The 22,669-nt window shown below is 38.7% G+C and overlaps 1 protein-coding gene across 1 annotated transcript in view; it reads left to right on the top strand.

Moving 5' to 3' along the window:
* The window catches only part of ACMSD (aminocarboxymuconate semialdehyde decarboxylase), an 81,946-nt gene that overhangs the window by 45,316 nt on the left and 13,961 nt on the right, over positions 1–22,669 (top strand). Inside the window, exons 7-8 of the mRNA XM_006834586.1 lie at positions 3,485–3,580; positions 4,125–4,297. Coding sequence (XP_006834649.1) covers positions 3,485–3,580; positions 4,125–4,297 — 269 coding nt within the window. The remainder of the gene's footprint in view (positions 1–3,484; positions 3,581–4,124; positions 4,298–22,669) is intronic.

The following is a 22,669-nucleotide window of genomic DNA, read 5'->3' as shown; positions in this document are numbered from 1 at the left end:
TTTTGGAAACCCTATATAGGATCACTATGAGCTTGAATAGACTTGATTGAAGTGGGTTTGGGGGGGTTTTGTTGTTGTTATTGCTGTTGTTTTGCTTCTTTTAAACATCCTTTGGGAGTACAAATGGTTTGTTCTAAACTACCTCATGCTGTAGGATAAGCACTAGACTGCTTACCACAAGGTTGGTAGTTTTAACCCACTAGCTGCTCCTCAGAAACCCTATACCAGGTCACTATGAGTTGGAATTGACCTGACAGCCCTTAACAATTAAAAAAAATGTTGGTAGTTTGAATCTACCTAGTGATGATCTCATTACCTCAGAAGAAAGTCCTGGTAATCTACTTCTGAAAGATTGCAGCCACTGAAAGCCCTTTGTAGCACAGTTCTACTCTGAAATACACGAGTCACTATGAGTCAGAGTTGACTCAGTGCCAATGGGTTGGGTTGAGTTTGGCTCTTTCTTGTCAACTTGGTCATCCATTCAAAATTCACCTCCTCAGAGAAGCCTTTGCTAACCCCCCAAGTCACTTGATTTCATTAATACCCTGGTTTTATATGGCGCTGTGGGTTAATGCACCAGTCTGCAAAGCTGTTTGAACTGCAATATTGGTGGTTCAGGCTCACCAGCTGCTCCTGGGAAACCCTATACAGGATCATTATGGGTCAAAACCGACTCAATGGCAGTTAACAACAACATATATATTTATGTAAGTATTTTATTGTGAATTCAGTGAAGGTTTACAAAGCAGATCATCAGAAAATCATATACTTGGTTTTATCTTAATGATTGCAATCCCCACCATGTGACAACAGGTACTCCACTTTCTCCCTGTCGTTCTGATTTCCATTCTATCCTCCTTCCCATTCCTTTGTCCTTAGGTAAATGTTGCCTTTTTGATCTTGAATGTTGACAATTGCATGGTGAACATATCTTACTAGTGTTGTTGTCCCCCCTATATAACTAATGTTTGGCAGAAAATTAAGCCACAAGGATGAGTTCAGTAACAGACTTGAGAGTGGCCAAGGGCCATAGTCTTGAGTTCCAGTATGTTTCTGACCAATAAGCCTGGTCTTTTTTCATAATTTTGAGTTTCGCTCCACATTTTCTTCCACTTTATACAGGACCATCTAATGTAATCCCTTTCAGAACAGTTAGTGGTGGTAGCAAGGCACCATCGAGTTCTGCTGGCCTCAAAGTTATGAAGACTGATATTCACATGTTGGACAAATTGATTCCAAGCACCATCAATTTTCATTACACATGGAGAGACCAATAGTTGCACCTTAGATGATCACTCGTGACCATTTAAGATCTCAGTGCCTACTCACCAAAGTAGAATATAGAACATTGTCTTTGCAGGCTATGTTATGCCAGTTGACCTTGGTGTTTCCTGAGATTGGTCCTAAGCCCCCAGGCCCAGCAATTCTTAGCTCCACAGTGTTTGGTAATATCTAAACTTTCATAAATTTGCCCCTGTATGCTTTACCACATTCATAAATGTGTTTGCAGTAAAGGTAAATACCCATGTACCAATACCATCTGTCAAAGTTTATGTATTTATGGGTATTCTCCCACTCTTGCTCTAGTCTCTTTAATGCATGCATTCCTTCACCTGTCTTCATTATGCTTCAGCCAACCTCACTTTTGTTGTATATTGCCTTCCCTGTCACCTGAGTGAACATGAGTCTAAACTCCAACCCCACCCACCACTTGTGTGTCAGTTTGTTGTACTGTGGTTGCTTGAGTTGTTGCTGTGATTCTGGAAGTTATGCCACCAGAATTTAAAATACTAGCTGGGTCACCGATGTTAGACAGGTTTTTTAGCTGAACTTCCAGATGAAGGCAGACTAGGAAGAAGGAAAGATGGGCTACTTCTGAATATTTAGTCACTGAAAATCATAAATAGCAGTTGGCACCAGAACACTGAATATTGGTGATTTTCTTTTGGGATCTGTCCTATTTGAGGTTCCTTCAGCTTCTTGTATCTTCTTGTCTTTCATGATGTTAGGGAAGTTTTCTTCCAAAAAGTCTTTGACAATTATCTCAATGTTTGTCTCTTTCTGTTCTGGAATTTCTAACACCTGTAAGTTGTTCCTCTTCATGGTGTCCCACATAATTCTTAGGCTTATCTTGGACTTTTTCATTATTTTTTCTGATTGTTCTAGCATACTAGTATTGAGAAATTTCTCTTCAAGCACATTAATTTGTGCTTCCATTGCTTTGCATCTACTCATTTGCCCTTTCAATGTATTGCCCATTTATGAGATTTTAGTATTAATCTTCTGAATTTCTAATGGCAGTATTTATATTATTTCAAAATAATAATTTTTATTATTTTAAAATAATACTTTTTCTTTATAATAAATACAACTTATTAGTAAGTTGGTCATTTGTTTGAGTCATTCTCTGTTTCTTAGTGTGAACTAAAATTGTCTTTTGTCTCCAGAGCATTGTGAGGTCCTCATATTTATAAACACAAACAGTGCAGTTGTTGGACCCGAAAGGGAGACACCTCCGGTGGGCTCCTGCAATTCAAGGAGCTCATGAGGTGGTTGTGGAAGGGATGTGACAGCAGACTCCCTAGCCCTAGATGGAATTCCTACTGATCTCGGTGTTATCTATGTTCAGGGCACTCAATCCAGAATTAATTTGTGGTCACTCTTGATGAAGCTACTTCATTGTCTGTTAAGACCACAGGGAAGCTAAAGGCAGGAAGACTGGTTTAAATGCTGGTCTGGTGGCTTTGTGGTCTGGAGCCAAATCCAGGCACCAAAGCAGCACACCAAAGTGGCACAGTCAGCCCCGACCTCACCCTAGTGTGGCTCCTAAATATGCAGCTCTGAACTCTTGGAGAGTAGGGTCTGTGCTGGGAGAGGATGACGGTGGGAGCTGGCCACACTTCTGGTCATGGGGTGGGGAGAGCAAGGAGAGAAAGTAAAAAGAGCAGCTCTTCTGCAGCCCGCGCAAATTTGCTCTGCCAGGCCTCCCTCCACTGCCAAAGCTGCTCATAAGGTGGTGATGTTGCATCTGGCTAGTTGTTCACCAGTCTCTCCCTCTCTCTCCATAGCAAGCATTCCATCCTCCTAGCAAGCATTCCATCCACCTCTCTCACCTTTCTTCCGAATTTAGGGTGCCAAAATTTTCATCTGTGTCTATTGTTTCACTTTGTCTCTCTTATCTTTGTTGTAGAGAGTCCGTGTAGTGTGTGTCTAGTCTGCCATCTTATATGCTTGCTTCTTGACTGTGTTCTAGTCATTAGATGATTCTATTCACAAGTGCAAAATGAGATGTTCACATGGTTCTCTTTGCCAGAATAGTGGCATGTATACAAACAAACCATGCTGGGACACAGAGGACACTGAGTCCCATGTTTCTTGGCATTGATGATTATGAAGAGCTTCCATTCCCCAGGGATCAGTGTATCTGAGCTTTTTCTTGCTCCAGGTAACAAGCCCTCACTTTGTGACTGTCTTCCTCTTTCAGGAATGCCAGCGGAGACCACCACAGCCATTTGCTCTATGATCATGGGTGGAGTGTTTGCAAAGTTTCCTAAACTGAAAGTGTGTTTTGCACATGGAGGTGAGATCCTGACCTTCCAGTCATCATTCTAGTCATAACAGTTATGATGACTATGGTTCAAGGGCCAAAGACCATTTTTGTAGGCTAAGCTTGTTTGGTTCTAAAAGTTTTTGTTTTGTTTTAATTTAAATCCCTCTAATCAGATGGGGCTCTGTGGGATAAGCACTGGACTCGTAACTGCAAGGTCGGTTCCACCAGCCACTCATGGAAACCCTATTCAGTGTTGCTATGAATCAGAACTTACTCAATGGCACTTACCAACAAGGTCTTTTGTGGAATTCTGGTGTGGCACTGTAGGATAAGCACTGGACTGCTAACTGCAAGGTCAGTGGTTCAAACACACCAGTCATTCTTCAGAAACCCTATCTAGGGATCCTATGAGTCAGCAGCGACTTAACAGCTCTGAATAACACCAACAGGTGTTATTTTTTCGTAAACACTGTTCATTGAAGGGGCTCCATGACCTCTCCTTGCATCTAATATCAGGTCTGAAATGAATACTTTGCAACCAATACCAGTCCTTAGTAATGGGCTGTTCTTGCAGGTGGTGCCTTCCCCTTCACGTTGGGAAGAATCTCCCATGGATTCAGCGTGCGTCCAGATTTGTGTGCCCAGGACAACCCCACCAATCCAAAAGAATACCTTGGTTCCTTTTACACGGACTCCTTGGTTCATGATCCTCTGGCTCTCAAACTGTTAACAGATGTCATAGGAAAGGTAAGCTGGAACTGCCGTTCAGATGGCTTAATGAAGCAATGTACTATATCAACAAGCAGTTACTTTGAGTCTTTTCAAAAAAAAAAAAAAGGAGTGAAAGAAAGGAGAGAGGCAGTGATATTTGAGGACAGGTTTATATGCACAGGACCTCCTGGACCTCCTTTAACATAGAGTGTGTATGAACCAAGGAACCATTATTTATGACAGAGAAATCCCAGATCATCCACATGACTGGATAATTACCCAAATCAGCCTCTTCCTGTACCCATCCTGTACTATTAGAGGTGGCAATATAGTAAGCAGGAAAGAGCCACCAGTTTTAAAATCAAATTAACCTGGGTTAAAATTCTGACTCCTCCTCTTACTAGTTGGGCAAATTATGAACCCAATCATCCTCATCACCTAAAAAGAGATAATTTGGACATTGAAGAAGGAGAGACATACAGTGCCTGATAATGGAATTGGACAGGTAGGCAGAGAAGCATGATGAAGGATCTTGGGTACGATACTCTGAAATTTCTTCCTACAATAGTATGGCCTTATTTGATCACAGAGATCAGCGTGGTGGTACTTTACACTCCATTAAAAAAGGCCTGTTCTCTCCTCTACTGTGATCTGCTAGCAGATCTTCTTGGTGATGGAGCTCCTACCTGTAAGTATACTGTGAGGATTCTAACTGAGTAAGTGAGATAAATTTTAGACCAAATGCCAGTCAAATTAGAAATATTTGATATTCCAATTTTATTACCTCCAGATAACACTAGAAGTTATTTCCAAAAAAAATCTGGCAATATGAGAGGGCTTCATAAAGTTCATGGAAATATGGAATTAAAAGATAATGGAATTTTTCCAGGAACTGTTGAATCCCACTCATATTTAAAGATTCGCAACAAGGTACTTGCATTGATGAGGCCCTAAGGTTTTTGAAATCTTCTTTTGCCAATAAAGAGATCTGTCATTAAAAGTTGCCAGTAGTCTTCTATCTCCAGAATGGAGACATCATCTCATTTTAAAGATGTTTCTTAAGTTGGAGAAAATCATAGAAGACAAATGTTAAACATTCTGGTTTGGTCATCAATTAGTGTTATGTTGTGTCTGAAACTTCTAGCTTGTGTGTCGTCCTTATGGAGATACATGCTTAGCAGTTGGTTGTGACTTATGATTGCTATAGTTTTGGAGTTAGGATTAATGGGGAGGTATAAGCAGGAAATTACAAAAAGTAGAAACTAAAAAAATACCTCTTGTTAAGAGACTTTGTAAGACTCTGTACTTAGCAGAACAGGAAAAAAAGTGATACAGCTTTGGAACAGATTATTCTCATCACTCCACCTGACCTGTCAAGTCTAGTACTCCCCTCTGGTGTTCTGGGAAGCTGCAACTTCAGAAGACAACACCCTTGGCAAACATAACATCTGTCTTATGAGAGATACCAGTAGCATTGACCATCAAGCAGCATCCAGGACAATATACATTGACTAGTGGGTTCAAGCTCACCAGCTGCTCCTTGGAAACCCTATACAGGGTCCCTACGGGTCGGAATCAACTTAACAACAACAGGGAACCAGAGTAGCAAATGAAAAACATGGCAAATGATTAACAATGACAGCATCCCTCTGGGCATCCCAGAAACACTTAGAGGATACTTTGCAAAACTAGTGGTACTTAGATCTGACATTCAAACTGTGAAGGTTTGAGCTATTATAATGCGGACCTCAAAGCAAATATGACCTAACAGACAGGTAACTCTAACATATGGAAGCAGTATATGTTAATAATTTAAGATTGTCTTTCAAATATTAATACTTCCTCATTCTAGTTATTTTCATATTAGCAAGTTTTCTCTCAAAAATACTCCAAAAACCAGAATGGCCAAAGTCCTAGCATGGTATCTGGGCTAGAGAACCACCTCTCCAGCCCACAGCAAGAGGACAGAATGCTGAGGAGGAGATAAAGGAAAGAGAAAAACTGGAAATGATAGATGATTAGGAGTGCTTGAGAACCTGAAAGTATTTTTGACATCATTTGATAGATCTGGTGAGGCAATAAGAACTATAAGTAATACATACACAGAATATTAAGCAAATGAGAGAAAATGAAATAATGAACTCCAAGAGAATCTGCGTGAGGACACATAATCATTGTATGTTACTTGACTCAGCAGTGAACATTTATAGTCATATGGTGTAAATACTAAATAGGGCTTTAATTAAAAAGTGTAATTATTTTGGGAAGATAGAAGAGAGAACTAGAGGTGGGAAATAAATTCTCAACAACCACACAGGAAGTCAATAAATACTCTGTAAAGCTAATAAATCAAGAAATAAGAGTATATACTTTTTACCTGGAGATATGTAAATAATTATCAGAAGATACAGGTTAAAAAGATAAATGTGGTTGCCTTTTGGAATGGTGGTGGTTGTGTGCTTGGAGTTGTCTCCGACTCATAGTGACCCTGTACAGGGTTTCCTAGGCTGTAAATCTTTACAGGAGCAGAAAGCCTCTTTTTCTCCCTCAGAACAGCTAGTTGTTTTGAACTACCAACCTTGTGGTTAATAGCCCAAGAGGTGGGAAAGTGGGGCTTTCCAGGTTCTGAAATTTTCTTCTTCTTGTTTTCTTATTCCTTGTCCTTGTGGGTATAAGTTTTTCAAAAATCTTCTTGCAGAGCAGGAGTGGCAATATTAATTTCTAATAAAATAGACTTTATGGCAACTTTAACACAACATAAGAGACAAGGAAGGACATATAATGATTGAAGAGTGAATCCAACAAGAGGACATAACCATAATAAATTCTATGCAGCCAGTAAGAGAGTTCCCAAATAATAAATCAAACTTTAACAATCTGAAAAACACCTCACAACACAGATGAAACTGGAGGATAATATGCTGAGGGAATTTAGTTAATCACAAAATGATAACTATTATAAGGGACCACTATAATAAAAAGGTTTACTCACAGAAAGAAATATATATTCTTTAAAGGTTACCAGGGGTAGAAGAGGAAGGGAGGGTAAATCACTAACTGGAGAGTTAGACATATAATAATGTGGGTGAAGGAAAAGGCAATCTATGAATACAATAGAGGGGAGATCAGCACAGAATGATCAAAGGATGACTATGGAGCAACAAGTTAAAAGCAAGTAAATCTTATTAGCATACACAATCCTGCAATAATCGTAATAAAATTAATCTACATTGAACACACAGGCATACAAGCTGAACAGGATGGGAAAGACAATGGGTTTGAAAGAAGAACAAAAATCCTTGGGACATATTATCAGGAGGGACTAGTCCCTGGAAAAGGAAATCATGCTTGGTAGTGGGTTAAGAAAAAAGGGAAGATCCTCAACAAGATCCTCAACAGTGGACTCACGCGTAACAACCATTGTGAGGATAGTGCAGGACCAAGCAGTGTTTCTTCTGTTGTGTATAATGTCTGTTATATATAAAGTTTCAATTGATTCAACTGTACCTAACAACAACATATTCATGAATATAGTAGAACATATAGGGGGCAAAATTTACTAACACCTCTTATCCATAATCAAACATCTTGAGGAATGAATTACTGGGCCTGGGGACTCAGGACTATAGTATCCAAGACACCAAGATCAATTGGCATGACATAGTCCACAAAGACAATGTTCTATATCCTACTTTGGTGAGTAGCAAATGGGATCTTAAAAGCTTCTGAGCAGCCATCTAATGTGCTCCCTGCCTGGAGCAAAGAAGAGTGAAGAACACATTTGGAAATAATTAGTCCGAAGGACTAATGGACCACCCCAATCCCAGCTTCCATGACCCTGAAACCAGAAGAATTAGATGGTACCTGGCTACCACTATCAACTACTCTGAAAAGAATAACAATAGGAGGTCCAGAATGGAGTGGGAGAAAAATGAGGAACAAAACTCAAAACCATGAAAAAGACAAGGCTTACTGGTCTGATAGAGACTCTAGGAACCCTGAGACTGTGGCCCTTAGACATTCTTCAAGCCTAGAACCAACTTCATCCCCATGGGTCAACTTTCATCCAAATAAGGTGAACAATAACACCAAGGAGGTATGCATCCCTTAGAACAATCCACCTTTCAATATTAAAAGGGCAGCATTTGCCCAGGAATAAAGTTCAAAGGCAGGAAGGGATAGGAAAGAAGGACAAATGAACACAGTAAGCACAGGGAGGAAGTGGGAAGAGTACTGTTGCATTGTGGGGACTTCAATCAATGTCATGAACCAAACTGAATGAATTGCTGAATGAAAATTTATTTTCTCTGTAAATTTTCAACCAAACAACAATAAAAAATTTTTAATTCAAAAAATAGAAAACTTTTACAAAATAAATATTGAATTTTGTGTCCTTTAAAAAAACAAAAATAGTTTAGGATATTTCATTATTATTTGTAAATTATAGGCTGTACAGCCTTGCTATCACAGAAATTTATAGGAAACAAATACACCTATGTATTAAAAACATATATACATCCATCCATGGAGTCCTGGTGTGGCACTGTGGGTTAATGCACTGACCTGCAACACCAGTTTAAACTGCAAGGTTAGTGGTTCGCACTCACCAGCTGCTCCTAAGAAACAGGGTCACTATGGATCAGAACCGGCTCAACGGCACTTAGCAACAACATACATATATCCTTACAATCTTTTTTTAGTGGGGTTTCAAATATGATACTCAGAACAACACCAACCCACAAGTAGTTTATGATGGCCTGTGATGAGAAAAATAGCTTGCTCTAGAATGTAGATCAAACCAGTTACTAAGCACATTGTTTAATTTAATTGACTTTATTCCTGGCGGGTCTTGCTTGCTACAAGCAACAGTGTATTGATTTACTTTCTGGGGTGAGCTCCTTATCGTGTCTTGGACCTGTAAGAGTTCAGATCAGGTATTTCAACTAATGCTGGTATAGACTTTTTCTTTCTTTCTCTGGGGAAAAGATTTTTTTATCTTACTGGGATTACAGCCCCCTATTGAGTAGCTTGAAGTCATTTTCATGGCTTTGGCAATAATAGGTCAGTAGAACTTATGGAAATAGAGTCAGGTTGGATTTCTAGAAGCTAAGAGCATTTCTAATACTATGTCTTGGTTTACGGTGGGAGGAATAGAATGATATACATATTTATGTTCCTTAGATTTTTTTTTCAATTTCAAACAGAGTATTATAACTTGCTAATTTATAAATATTATTTTTCTACACTTGGTGGTGGTATGCCGTGTAGTTAGTTCTGACTCATACAGACCCTGCATAGGGTTTATGGGAGCAGAAAGCCTCATGTTTCTCCCACAGAGTGGCTGGTAGATTCAAACTGCTGACCTTCAGGTTAGTTGTCCAATTCATAACGTACTAAGCTACCAGGCCACCTTCCACCATTAGAATCTATTGAGTAAAGCTACATCTTTCAGTGCTTGTAACATTTCCTGAAAATGCAAACTGCAGGTGAGCAGTTTATGCCTTTTCCCTGGCAGGAATATTAATCACTATTATTATCTCTCAGTAAGTCTTTGACTTAATAGGGAGATGTGTGCTGGCTTTGGGGGTGGAGAGGGAGGAGACATATATGTTGGAGCAAACTGTCAGTACTGAGAAATCAATCACAAATTGGTTTACTTTACTGTCTAAAAAGGAAAGCCTGCATCTGTCTAGAAGGTGTTATTTTAGGATCATACAAGAGGCAACCATGGTACTTAAAATATCCACCATTCAAATTCTTCCTTTGGGTTTTATAGAGTACTTTAGGAAGATCCTATAAGATGTTGTTGTTAAGTGCCATTGAATTGGTTCTGAACCTGTAAAGGGTTTCCACGGCTATACATTTCTGTGGGAACAGAAAGTCTCATCTTTTTCTCAAGGAGCAGCTGGTGGGTTTGAACCAGTAACCTTGTGGTTCTCAGTTCAGTACTTATTGTACTGAGCCATGACACTGTCAAATGTTCTACTAGTACATTATCACGGACATCCGTAAAAATTGGCTCATGGGAATAAAATGCTGAATCACAGACAGAGAGCAAAAGAAAGTTCCAGCTTTTAGGAGGCCAGGATCAGGCATATCACTTGGGAGACTGAGATGTCACAAAGGCTGGGTGTCCCTGGGTATCTCACTCAGGGAGGCTGAATTAGTGGGAAATGAGGCAACCACACTCAAGATCACGTCCTATGCCTCCTTAACCCAAAATTCTATATGCTTAACCCAAAATTCTCCATTTAAAACATAGTAGTAGTTATAATACTCACCCACTGCCACTGAGTCTATTCTGACTTACAGAATATTATTAGGACTGCTCCATAGGGATTTTGAGACTAAATCTATGGGAGCCAATGGCATTCTTCATTCTTCCACAGAATATCTGGTGGGTTTGAACCGACCTTGTGGTTAGCAGCCTAATGCTTAACCCACTTAGTATCCATCTAAAGATAAAAGATGTTAACAATAGTAATCGAAAAAAAGATCTTCAACTCAAGAAGGATTTTTAAGTACCTACCAAGTAGAAGACTGGTGTTAACCAGAGTTTGTGACCCTGATCCCACAGGATCTTACGATACTTCTCCCCGCTTTTTCCCCTGCTACTACTGCCTCTCCCTCGGAACAAGACAATTTTTTAAAACTCCATTTCCTGTGCTTTTATACCTACTTCTCTCTCCCTTATGAAGCCATGAACAAATGAGAAATGGTCAAAAGTTAACCAGAAAGTGCCAATAAAAAAATACCGATAGATACGAAAAATTCACAAACCAGATAACTGCAAGTGGATAGTTAACCTCTTACAGAGATGAGTTGTGAACAATAACTACCAAATAATCATTAAAAATGTCCAAACCATGTGTTGCTTAGTGTTCTGTAATGAGCATCCAAAACCGAGTAAGTTGGAAAGTATCAAAAATCAGACTAAGAAGGGAAGCATAAAGTATGAATGCAGGAATGGTCTTCATTTCTGTTTTTAAATCCTATGCTTTCTTCTCTATTAAAACAGACCTGACACACCCCTTTAAAATACATTTATACCAGATGACATCATAACACTGGGAATGGAAGCCTTCTTACTAGAAAGCAATATGAATTTCTAAATCTCTGTTTCATGTTAAAGTAGTTGACAAGTGAAAAATAAGCATGGGACTTTTAAAAATCAAGTTGTGTTTGGAATTGTAAACAGCTTTAGGAAGAGAAGATTAGAAATAAAGACAAATGATCCTCCAGTGAGTCCCAGCCAGGCAGTTCAGAAGGAGATCAGCTGTTGGCACAGATGTGAGTAGAACCCCCTTGGTTCTTTGGGGCTTTTCTCAGCAGGTGTATTTACTTGGTTTCATACAATAATGAATACAGAACTCTAGATACAGACTTGTTTATCTATCATGGACTTCCTCTAAACTTATTTCATGTGAATGTGTTCATAAAACCTAAGAAAAAAGTCTGGAGCATGGGGGCAGGGTAAAAATTAAAGTACCATTTGTCCTTACAACAGTTTAGTGTATTTAGAATGTATTTACTATTTCATGCCTAGTTAAAATCAGATTTCTCTCTTTCATACATTCAAGCATTCATTACTTCAACACACACTTGGAAAAGCAACGCTCAAGTTGATTATAATAGGAATGTGTCAAGAGGTTTTTTTCAAACTTACCTCAAGAGAAGAGGCTTTCTGAGAAGTACCAATCAAAGACTAAATCTTGGCAGAAATGTTATATAAAAGGAAAAAAAAGTGTTAGATAATTATTGTTAGACTGGATTTAAGAGAAGGAAATGTAGTTAAAAATGATTAGCCTCTTGGCAAGATAGGTTAAAGGTCTTAGACTAGGTTAAAGCCTATCCATTAGTTGAGTGGGTTTCTCAAGAAGAATTCTTAAACTCATTGAAATCTATCAGGAAATTACTCAAGTATTTTTTATCAAGAATTCTAATTATTCCCCAGAAAGTGTAGCTCGTCACATCAGCGCACAAAGTTCTGCCTCAGGTCAGGTTTGGGACAACGTGCTTTCACACACTTCATTGGTGACCTGGTGTGGCACTGTAGGATAAGCACTGGACTGCTAACCACAAGGTTTGCAGTTCAAACCCACCAGCTGCTACTCAGAAACCATATACAGGGTCGTTGTGAGTGGAAATTGACTTGTCGGCACTTAACAACCTCAGCAACAATTATACCACGTTAAGAAATGTGGGGTTTACCTTTTGTGCAATGGAAAATTATTGAAGGATTTTAAGCAGCATGGTACCATTAGTATTCACTGAAATTGATGAGACTGGAATCGGGAATATCTGGCAGAAAGCACTAGGAGTGACCCAGCTCAATTCAACAACAGTTTAACTCCGTATGTTAAAAAAACAAAAAACCTATCTCATAACATATACAAAATTTAATTTCAGAAAGATCATACACCTAAACACAAATGTTAAAACTATAACTTCATGTAAAAAATATAGAATATCTTCTCAACCTGAAAGTTGGCAAACATTTCTTGGATAAAACACAATAAACATAAAATATTTTGACAAATTAGATTTTATCAACATAAATACTATACCTTATCGTAAGACAACATTAATAAAATGTTGGTAGAAAATAGTGACAAAACATATATTTAATGAAACACATATTTAAAATATGTAAAGAACTACAACTTAATAATAAGAGTACAATTTAATTTCAAAATGGGAAAAGACTTGAATAACCACTTATTAAAAGAAGATCTACAAGTAGCATGTGTAAAGCTACTCAATATCATTAGTGGAACAGGGAAATGCAAATGAAATCATAATGTGGTTGTTACTGTTGTTAAGGGTCTTGGAGTTAATTCCATCATAAGGGTTTCTGAAGCTTTTAAATCTTTGCGGAAGCAGAAAGCCTCTTCTTTCTTCCGAGGATGGGCCAGCGGGCTCAAACCACAGACCTTCTGGTTCACAGTCTAGTACTTATTGTGTGGAGCCAACGTGCTCCCCAAACATCCACTAGAGTGTGTTTGTATTCTATGATCTGCTGGATCAGGCGCCACCCTCACATTCATTCTTACATTTGAGACTATTGTTGCAGCCACTGTATCAAATCATCTCATTAACGGTTTTCCTCTTTTTTGCGCACCTCCTACTGTACTAAGCATGATGTCCTTTTCCAGGGACTTGTCCCTCCTGATAACATACCCAAGTACGTAAGATGAGGGATCACTATCCTTGCTTCTAAGGAGCATTAATTGTTAAGTGCCGTCGAGTCAGTTCTGACCTACAGTGACCGTGTATAGGCTTTCCAAGGTTGGCTGGTGAGTTTGAACTACCGACCTTGTGGTTCACACAAACCGTATGGTCCAGTGCTTTGGCCCACAGCACCACACCAGGACTCCACGGAGCATTCATTAGTAGCTATTCGTGGGAGAAAGATGAGGCATTCTATTCCCGTAAAGATTTACAGCCTTGGAAACCCTGTACAGGGTCACTATGAGTCAGAACTGACTCCACGGCACATAACAACAACAACAAATGTCAATTGGCAGCTAGTGAGTAATAAATGCCTGCTTACCTCACCACTAGAATAATGTCTGTCGGTCCTCTGCTACAAACAGTATTCACTAAGAAGTGTGGCTATAGTGACAATGCATGACCCAACACTTTAACTACTAGGTATTTACCCAAGAGAAATTAAAATGTATGTCCATAATGTGGCACTATAGAGTAAGCATTGGACTGCTAACCTAAAAGTCAACAGTTCAAACCCACCAGCCGCTCCTTGGAAACTGACTCAATGGCATTTGACAACAACACAGAATAGTTGAACAAGAAAGTTTAAAGCAGCTTTATTCAACTTTATTTAAAATAACCCCAAACTGGAAACAAACAGAATGCCCATATGCATACTACTGTGCCACACCAGGACTCCATACAACTATATTCTATCAATATTAAATTTCTAATTATGAGAAGTGTGTTATGATTATGAAGGCCTGTGTTAAGATTAAGAAGTAGGTCACTGTAGGATAAGCATTGGACTACTAACTACAAGGTTGGTGGTTCACCTACCAGCTGCTCCACAGCACTTAACAATAACATTATAATTATAGAAGAGAATGTCCTTTTTATCCTAGGAGCTAAACACTGATTTACTTAGGAGGAAGAAGCCATGAGATTCAACTTAACATGGTTTGGGAAAATATGCATAATACATAAATATCTGTTGTTCTTGTTAGGTGCTGTCTAGTAGATTTGAACTCATAATAACTCCCATGTGACAGAACAGAACTGCTCCATAGACATTTCTAGTCTGTAATCTTTACGGAAGTATATCGCCATGTTCTTCTCCCATGGAGCTGTTGGGCAGGTTCAAACTGCCAACTTTCTGCTTAATTGCCAAGTGCTTAATCATTATGCCACTAAGGCTCTTTCCTCAAAATATCTGTCCAGAGAAATAACAGAACAAATTGGTGAATATGGGTAAAGCTTATATGGCAGATCCTTGAATTTTCTTGCAAATTTTCTGTAAGTTTAAATTCTGTTAAAATACACTAATTAAAAAAAAATTTTTTTTTAATACACTAATTAACTGATCAATTTAAAAATAAAAAAATAGGAGCCAAAGGCTGGATAGGGCATACGCACAAGAGAAATCCACCCAGTAGATTCAGGAAACAGTAAAAAATGTGGTACAACTGGAGATAAGTGATTTATTCAGAAAATAAGATTGGAAAAACTTGAGGAAAATCAATGAAAGAATTACCCACAAAGTTATGGGAAGCTCTGTTACCATGTCAGGCCATAACTTGAAGACAGAGAGGACTCTGTAAAGAAAGCCAGAGACATGAGCTCTAGTTGGAGCCAGCCTGCCATGAATCCACAGGGAGGGAGTTGGGAAATGCATCCTTTCCTCTCATTCTCCTATATCCTGCTTGCATTGTCACTCATGTGATGTGAGACACTTTCATCCGTAACTAATGACCTCAAGTCCAGGGTCTGTGCTAACTCCATTAGAAGCCTGAAGGCAGAAGAACCTGTTGTGCACTTCATACACCAATCATGGTAAAGAAGGATGTAGAGTAAATTTAGAGAAACAAATAGAAAATATCCAAAATGTAAGGCAATGGATATCAAGAGGAGGGAACAAGAGAGTGAAGAAGAGAGAGAATGAAAATGCACATAATGTTGAATAAATATTACATGAAGTCTTCAGTATTAGATAGCATGTTGAGTCTTAACTCACTGTGAGATAGCCTACTAAAAGTGTCTACCAAGCAGCTAAATATTCAGAACTTAAGGCTTAGGAGGTAGGTCACTGGTTATGGAGGAGACAGGCATTACAGAGTGACAATGAAAGGAAGAAGGCTAAGACAAAGCTATAGGAGACATCCATACAGACAGTAGAGTGTTTTCAGAAATGGAGAACAAAGGGATGATGCCTACAGAAGACATTGGAAGGAACAGTAAGTTGGAAAGAACAACAACGAAAAGAGCAATGAGAGATGTTTTAATGAAGTACTTAATATATGTGTAATGTAAGAAATATAAGCATTGAACAGAGTATCATAGCTAATGGCATGTAGTGATTAGGAGAAAGTCAGATGCAATGGGTGAAAAGATAAATGGCTAGTGAAAAATGGAAACTTCATGTGTGAAGTCCTCTTTCTCTTAGCTTTGAGTTTCCTTCTGTAATCAAGCTTTTATTTTGAAAAGTACTTCCAGAAAATGAGAGTGAGGAATAGGGAGGGATTAGCCAGTTTAGCAAGGAAAGCCAATCCAAAGGTGTGTTATTAACTGAGCATTGCCTAAGCAACTGGGATCCAATCCTGGGACCTTATGGCTGTTATTGTTAAGTGCTGTTGAGTCAGTTCCAACCCATAACAACCCTGTATAGGGTTTCCAAGCTGGTGAGCTTGAACCACCGACCTTGCAGTTCAAACTGACTTTGCAGTCCAGTGCATTAACCCACAGCACTACACCAGGACTCCAGGACATATGGGGGAGTGACTTAAAATGTACCTAGAATTAGCCACCTGAACTACGAAAGAGGGAAGTAATTATCTACCAATTCTTATCTCCTATTTAAAATGTAATACAAGTAATATAAACAAAAATTATGAAGTAAGGATCTTCAAAAAATATAAAAGATGATTATACACATGGACTTCACCAGATGGAATACACAAAAATTAAATTGACTACATCTGTGGAAAGAGACTGTGGAAAAGCTCCATATAATCAGCCAAAACAAGGCCAGGGGCAGACTGTGGAATAGACCACAATTGCTCATAAGCAAGTTCAGGGTGAAGCTGAAGAAAATTAAGACAAGTCCACAAGAGCCAAAATATGACCTTGAGCATATCCCACCTGAATTTACAGATCATCTCAAAAATACACTTAATGCATTAGACACAAATGACTAAAAACTAGAAGAGTTGTAGGATGACATCAAGAACATCATAGAGGAAGAAAGCAAAAGGTCATTAAGAAGGCAAGCAATAAAGAAAAGACCAAAATGGACGCCAGAAAAGACTCTAAAAAATTGCTTTTCTGCATAGGAAATGGAAGAAATGAGGAGGTAAAAGATATGAACAGAAAATTTCAAAGGGCAGCTCAAGAAGACAAAGTCAAATATTTTAATGAAATGTGCAAAGATCTGTAGCTAGGAAACCAAAAGGAAGAGCACACTCCACATTTCTCAAGCTGAAAGAACTGAGGAAAAAATTCAAGCCTTGGCTTGCAATACTGAAGGATTATTTGGGCACAATACTGAATGATGGAGAAAACATCAAAGATTATGAAGGAATATACAGAATCATTGTACCAAAAGGAAATGGTCAATGTTGAACCATTTCAAGAGGTAGCATATGATCAAAAGTCAGTGGTACTGAGGAAGAAGTCCAATGTGTAATGAAGGCATTGACAAAGAACAAGGCTCTAGGAATTGATGGAATACAAATTGAAACCTTTCAACAAATTGAGGCACTGAAGGCACTCACTCATCTATGCAAAGAAATTTGAAAGACAACTACCTGGCAAACCAATTGGACGAAATCCATATTTGTGACCATTCCAAAGAGAGGTGACCCAACAGAATAAGAAAATCATTGGACAACATCATTAATATCATATGCAAGTAAAATTTTGCTAAAAATAATTCAAAAGCAGCTGCAACAGTACATTGGCAGGGAACTGCCAGAGGTTCAAGCTGGATTCAGACAAGGATATAGAATGAGGAATATTATAGCTGATGTCATATGATCTTGTCTGAAAGCAGAGAATACCAGAAAGATTTTTACCTGTGCTTGATTGAATACTCAAGGCTTTTGACCATATGGATCATGATAAGCTATAGACAAGATTGCAGAGAATATGTATTCCAGAACATTTAATTGTGCTCATGAGGAACCTGTACATAGACCAAAGGCAGCTGTTCAAACAGAAAAAAGAAACAATGGTTTAAAATCAGGAAAGGTATGTGCCAGAGTTATATTCTTTCACCATATTTAATCAGTCTGTATGCTAAACAAATAACCCAAAAAGCTAAATTATATGAAGAAGAAAGTGATATGAGGATTTGAGGAAGGTTGGTTAACAACTTGAAACATGCTTGCTGAAAGTAAAGCGGACTTAAAATACTTGCTGATGGAGATCAAAGAAACCACAGCCTTAAGTACCTCAATGTAAAGAAATAAAAAATTCTCACCAGTGGAACAATAATTAACATCCATAAATGGAGAAAAGATTGACATTTTCAAAGACTTCATTTTGCTTGGATGCACCATCAACATTCATGGAAGCAGCAGTCAAGAAATCAGATGATGTTTTGCAATGGGTAAATCTGCTGCACAAGGCCTCTTTAAAGTGTTCAAAAGCAAAGATATCAGTTTGAGGACTAAAATGTACCTGACCCACGCCATGGTATTTTCAATCAGCTCATATGTATGTGCAAGTTGGACAATGAATACATTAGAATGTAGAAGAACTGATGCCTTTGAGTTATGGTATTGGAGAAAACTATTAAGGTACCATGGACTGCCAGAAGAACAAATATTATCTGTGTTAAAATACAACCAGGCATCTGATACAATTACATTAACTTGACCTACACCTACAGATGCAGTAGCTCAAAAGAGGAAACAAATCCTTACAGCAAGAATCATTCCCACCCCCTCCACACAAAGAGTGGACAGGGATGGGCAACTTGGACATTGGCTACCCAAAAGGGGGGGGGGGCTACAAAGGCAAGAAGTGACTGGCTTACAAGCTTTCAAGAGGGAGCCTAGATCCAGAGGGCATGGAGGAAGGTAGACTCTCCAGTGAGTAGTATTCAACCTGTCTAGGAAGGGTTGATGAAATGAAATGCAGATGAGTCTCTGTGATGCAATAGTGAATAATTGTTATCAGGACTGATTGTGAGGGTTGGAAATGTAAAGGTGGACATTTTATAGCAAGGAGGGGATTGATTAACTTTTCAGTCTAGGAGTGTAGGTCTCTGGGACCATCAATGGAGAAGAGCGGAGAGCCAGACCCTACCCAGAGAAGCAGTGATGCCTGAAATGGAGGCAGAGACGATGACGTGGAGAGATGGGAGTGGCTCAAGATCCAGAGAGGGACGGGCTGTGTGCTGATGACCGGGGGTGGGGGTGGGGTGGGCAGGCTTGCAGGGTATACCCTTTGGTTGGTTGATGATGCATGGACGGGATTGTAACTATGGCAATGAAACAATATATGATAGAATGAATGTAAAACTAATGTTCTCCCATGTAAACTATAACATAATTCACAATAAAACATTAAAAAAATATATATATATACAACCAGAATGCTCCTTAAAAGCCAAGATGATCAGATTTTATCTCTAATACTTAACATGTATTATCAGGAGGGACCAGTCCCTGAAGAACATCATACTTGGTAAAGTAGAAGGACAGTGAAAAAAAGGAGACCTCCAACAAGATGGATTGGCAGTTGGAGCAACAATGAGCTCAAGAGTAGCAGCAATTGAGATGATGGAGCAGGACCAGGCATTGTTTCATTCTGTTGTACATAGCATAGGGTCGCTATGGTTCATACGCAATTCAATAGCACCTAACAAGAATAACATCTTCAGATGTCCTCTCCTTCACTGTCAAAACTGTCAGAACCAACTTTTTCATAGCTCTGGAAATTATTCAAAGGCTTGCAGCAAACAGGAGTGCTTTTATTCAAGAAAAACAGCCAAATCTTGGTAAGAAGATTAATTGCAAGACAGACAAAAAGCATACATGGAGTAAGGGAAGAGGGGCAATAGAAACTGTCCCTGTGAATGACAGATATTGGACTTACTTAGACACTTTAAATAAGTGGCTTTATAAATATTCAAAGAACTAAAAGAAGCCATGTCTAAAGAAAAGAGTATCATACAAAATAGAGAAAATCCATAAAGAAACAGAAATTATATATAAATAAAATTGAATAGAAATTCTGGAGTTGAAAAGTACAATAAGTGAAAGGAAAATTCAGTAAAGGAAATCAACAGCAGATTTGAGCAGGCAAGAGAGGGTTTGAAAATAGTTCACTTGAGATTATCCAATCTGATGGACAGAAGACAAATGAATGAAGAAAAATGAACAGAGTCTCAGATGCCTGTGCAATACAATACCATTAAGTGTACCAACATACACATAATGTGAGTCCCTGAATGAGAAAAGGGGCCAAAAATATTTTGAAGAAAAAATGACTGAAAACTTCTCAGATTTGATGAAAAACATTCATCTATACACTGTAGTGGTTACGAATCGGGCTGCGAACTGCAAGGTCAGCAGTTCATAACTACCAGCTGTCTGCGGGAGGAAGATGAGGCTTTCTGCTCTTGTAAAGATTTACAGCCTCGGAAACCCTGTACAGGGTCGCTATGAATCAAAAATGACTCAACGGCACTTAACAACAACAACATACATCCAAGAAGCTTATCAAAGTACAAGCAGGATAATATTTAACCCACTACCACTGAATTGATTCCAACTCATAGCGACCCTATGTTGTTGTTAAGTGTCATCGAGTCAATTCTGAATAGGATAGAGTATAAAATTATTCCTTAGCGTTTCTGAAACTGTAAACCTTTATGGGAGCAGAGAGCCTCATCTTTCTCCAATGGAGTCGCTGGTGGGTGTGAATCACTGACTTTGTGGTTAGAAGCCTAATGCTTAATCCACTATACCACCAGAGTTCCTTAGGATAATTTCTAGATACATAATCATCCCATCTAACATCAAAGACAAAGAGGGAATCTTGGAAGGGACAAAAGAAGTGACAAATAATTTGTAAGAGCTCTTCAGTAAAACTAGCAGCTGATTTCTCCTAAGAAATCATAAAGTCCATAAAGTGGGGGTATGGCATAGTTAAAGATCTGAAAGGAACAAAATGATGCCAACTAAGAATTCTATGTCCATAATATAAAATATAAAAGAGAAATGTGTTGACATTCTCAGGTCAGCAAAAACTGAAAGAACTTGTCATTAGAAGACCTACTTCAGGCTGGAATAAAAAGGACAATAGGCAGTTAATTAAATCCACATGAAGATTTAAAAAAAAAAAAATTGGTCAACTACATAGGTAAATGGCAAAAAGAGTGCAAATATGTTTTGTTTATAACATTTCCCCTTCTGACTTGAAGAATAATTTTTAAAAGCTAAAATTATAAATTTGTGTGGATGAGCACACAATGTTTTAAAGATGTAATTTATACGACAATAACAGCACAAAGGCAAGAGAAGGAAATAAAGCTATACTGGAGCCGAGTTTTAGTATACTATTGAAATTAAGTTGCTATTGATATAAACTGTTGGTGGTGGTGTTAAGTGCTGTCAAGTCAATTGCAATTCATAGTGACCCTGTACAGGATTTCCAAGGTACAGCTGGTGGGTACCTGCTTTCTTAGGAGAAATCAGCTGTTAGTCTTACTGAAGATCTCTTATAAATTATTAGTCACTTCTTTTGTTCCTTCCAAGATTTCCTCTTTGTCTTTGATGTTAGAGGGAATGACTATGTATCTGCCAACTATGTGGTTAGCAATCCAACAGCACTAGACAAGGGAATGGAACTATACAGGAACAGAGTTTTAACATACTATTGAAATTAAGTTGGTATTACGATATACTAGATTGTTATAAATTAAGATGTCAATTGTAATCCCAGGGCAACCACTAAGAAAATAATTCAAAACAAACAAAAATAGTAAGCAAACAAAAATAAAATTAAAATGTTACCCTACAAACTATTTAATACACAAATAATGGAAGAATAGAGGAACAAAAAGGACATGTTGTTGTTGTTGTTTAGTGCCATAGAGTTGGATTACAACCCATAGCCTGTATAGGATTTCCAAGGAGCAGCTGATGAACTTGAACTGTAGGCCTCCCAGTTCAAGCAGACTTTGCAGTCCATCGCATTAACCAATAGCACCACACCAGGACTCACAAAATATAAAAAATAAATTGAAAATTGTCGGAGTAAATTCTGCCTTATCAGTAATTTACAAAAATGTATTAAACACTCTAACAAAAAGGCAGAGATTAACAGAATGGATTTCTTTTTAATTCAACTACATGCTATTTGCAAGAGACACACTCTAGATTTAAAGACAAAAACAGATTGAAAGCAAAAGATTGGAAAAAGGTATATAATGCAAATACTAAACTAATATCAGACAAAATACACTTTTAAAACAAAAATTATTATTTGAGACAAAGAAAGCTATAACAATAAAAGGGTAACAACATCATAATATATGTATAGTAATTATAGTACCACGGTCGCGCTAATGGAGAGGGTGGCGGCTGAAGGATGTGCGAGAACTGTGCAGACCTGGTGGAGATATTAAATGAAAACCAGACCACGGAGCCGCGGGGTGAGAGGTGTCTGGAGACCAGGTCGACGGGGTTGTAGGGGGACACACTGCCTAGCGGGAAGAGACTGCAGCAGCCAGCCAGGCTGTCCTACTTACCCTGGACGCAAGGGTGCCATCCTACTTACCCTGGACGCAAGGGTGCCGTCCCAGCCTAGCCATTGGATCGTGGCTTTGAGGCGGGGTCGACCAACTTAGAGACCCACAAGTGCAGCCCAAAGCGTCTCATTACAACCTGTTGCCCCTGCTGCGCTTCCGCCTCTTGACTGACGCGACATCCGTAGCGCAAGGAGATTCATGTTTAACAGCGACCACACAACCGCCACTCGTCTGTCTGTCTGTCCTGCTGTGGTGGTTTGAATTGCTGTGATTCTCAGGGCTATGCCACCAGTATTTTAAATAACCAGCAGGGTACCCATGGAGGAGAGGTTTCAGATGAGCTTCCAAATAAAGACAGACTAGGAAGAAAGAGTGACAAACTACTTCCGAATCGCTAGTCACTGAAAACTCTATGAATAGCAGAGAAACACTGTCAGATA

This window comes from Chrysochloris asiatica, unplaced genomic scaffold (genome assembly GCF_000296735.1).
Source record: "Chrysochloris asiatica unplaced genomic scaffold, ChrAsi1.0 scaffold00012, whole genome shotgun sequence".
Lineage (NCBI taxonomy): Eukaryota > Metazoa > Chordata > Mammalia > Afrosoricida > Chrysochloridae > Chrysochloris > Chrysochloris asiatica.
The sequence above is the reverse complement of the archived record's forward strand: the minus strand, read 5'-3'. Positions and strand labels throughout refer to the sequence as shown.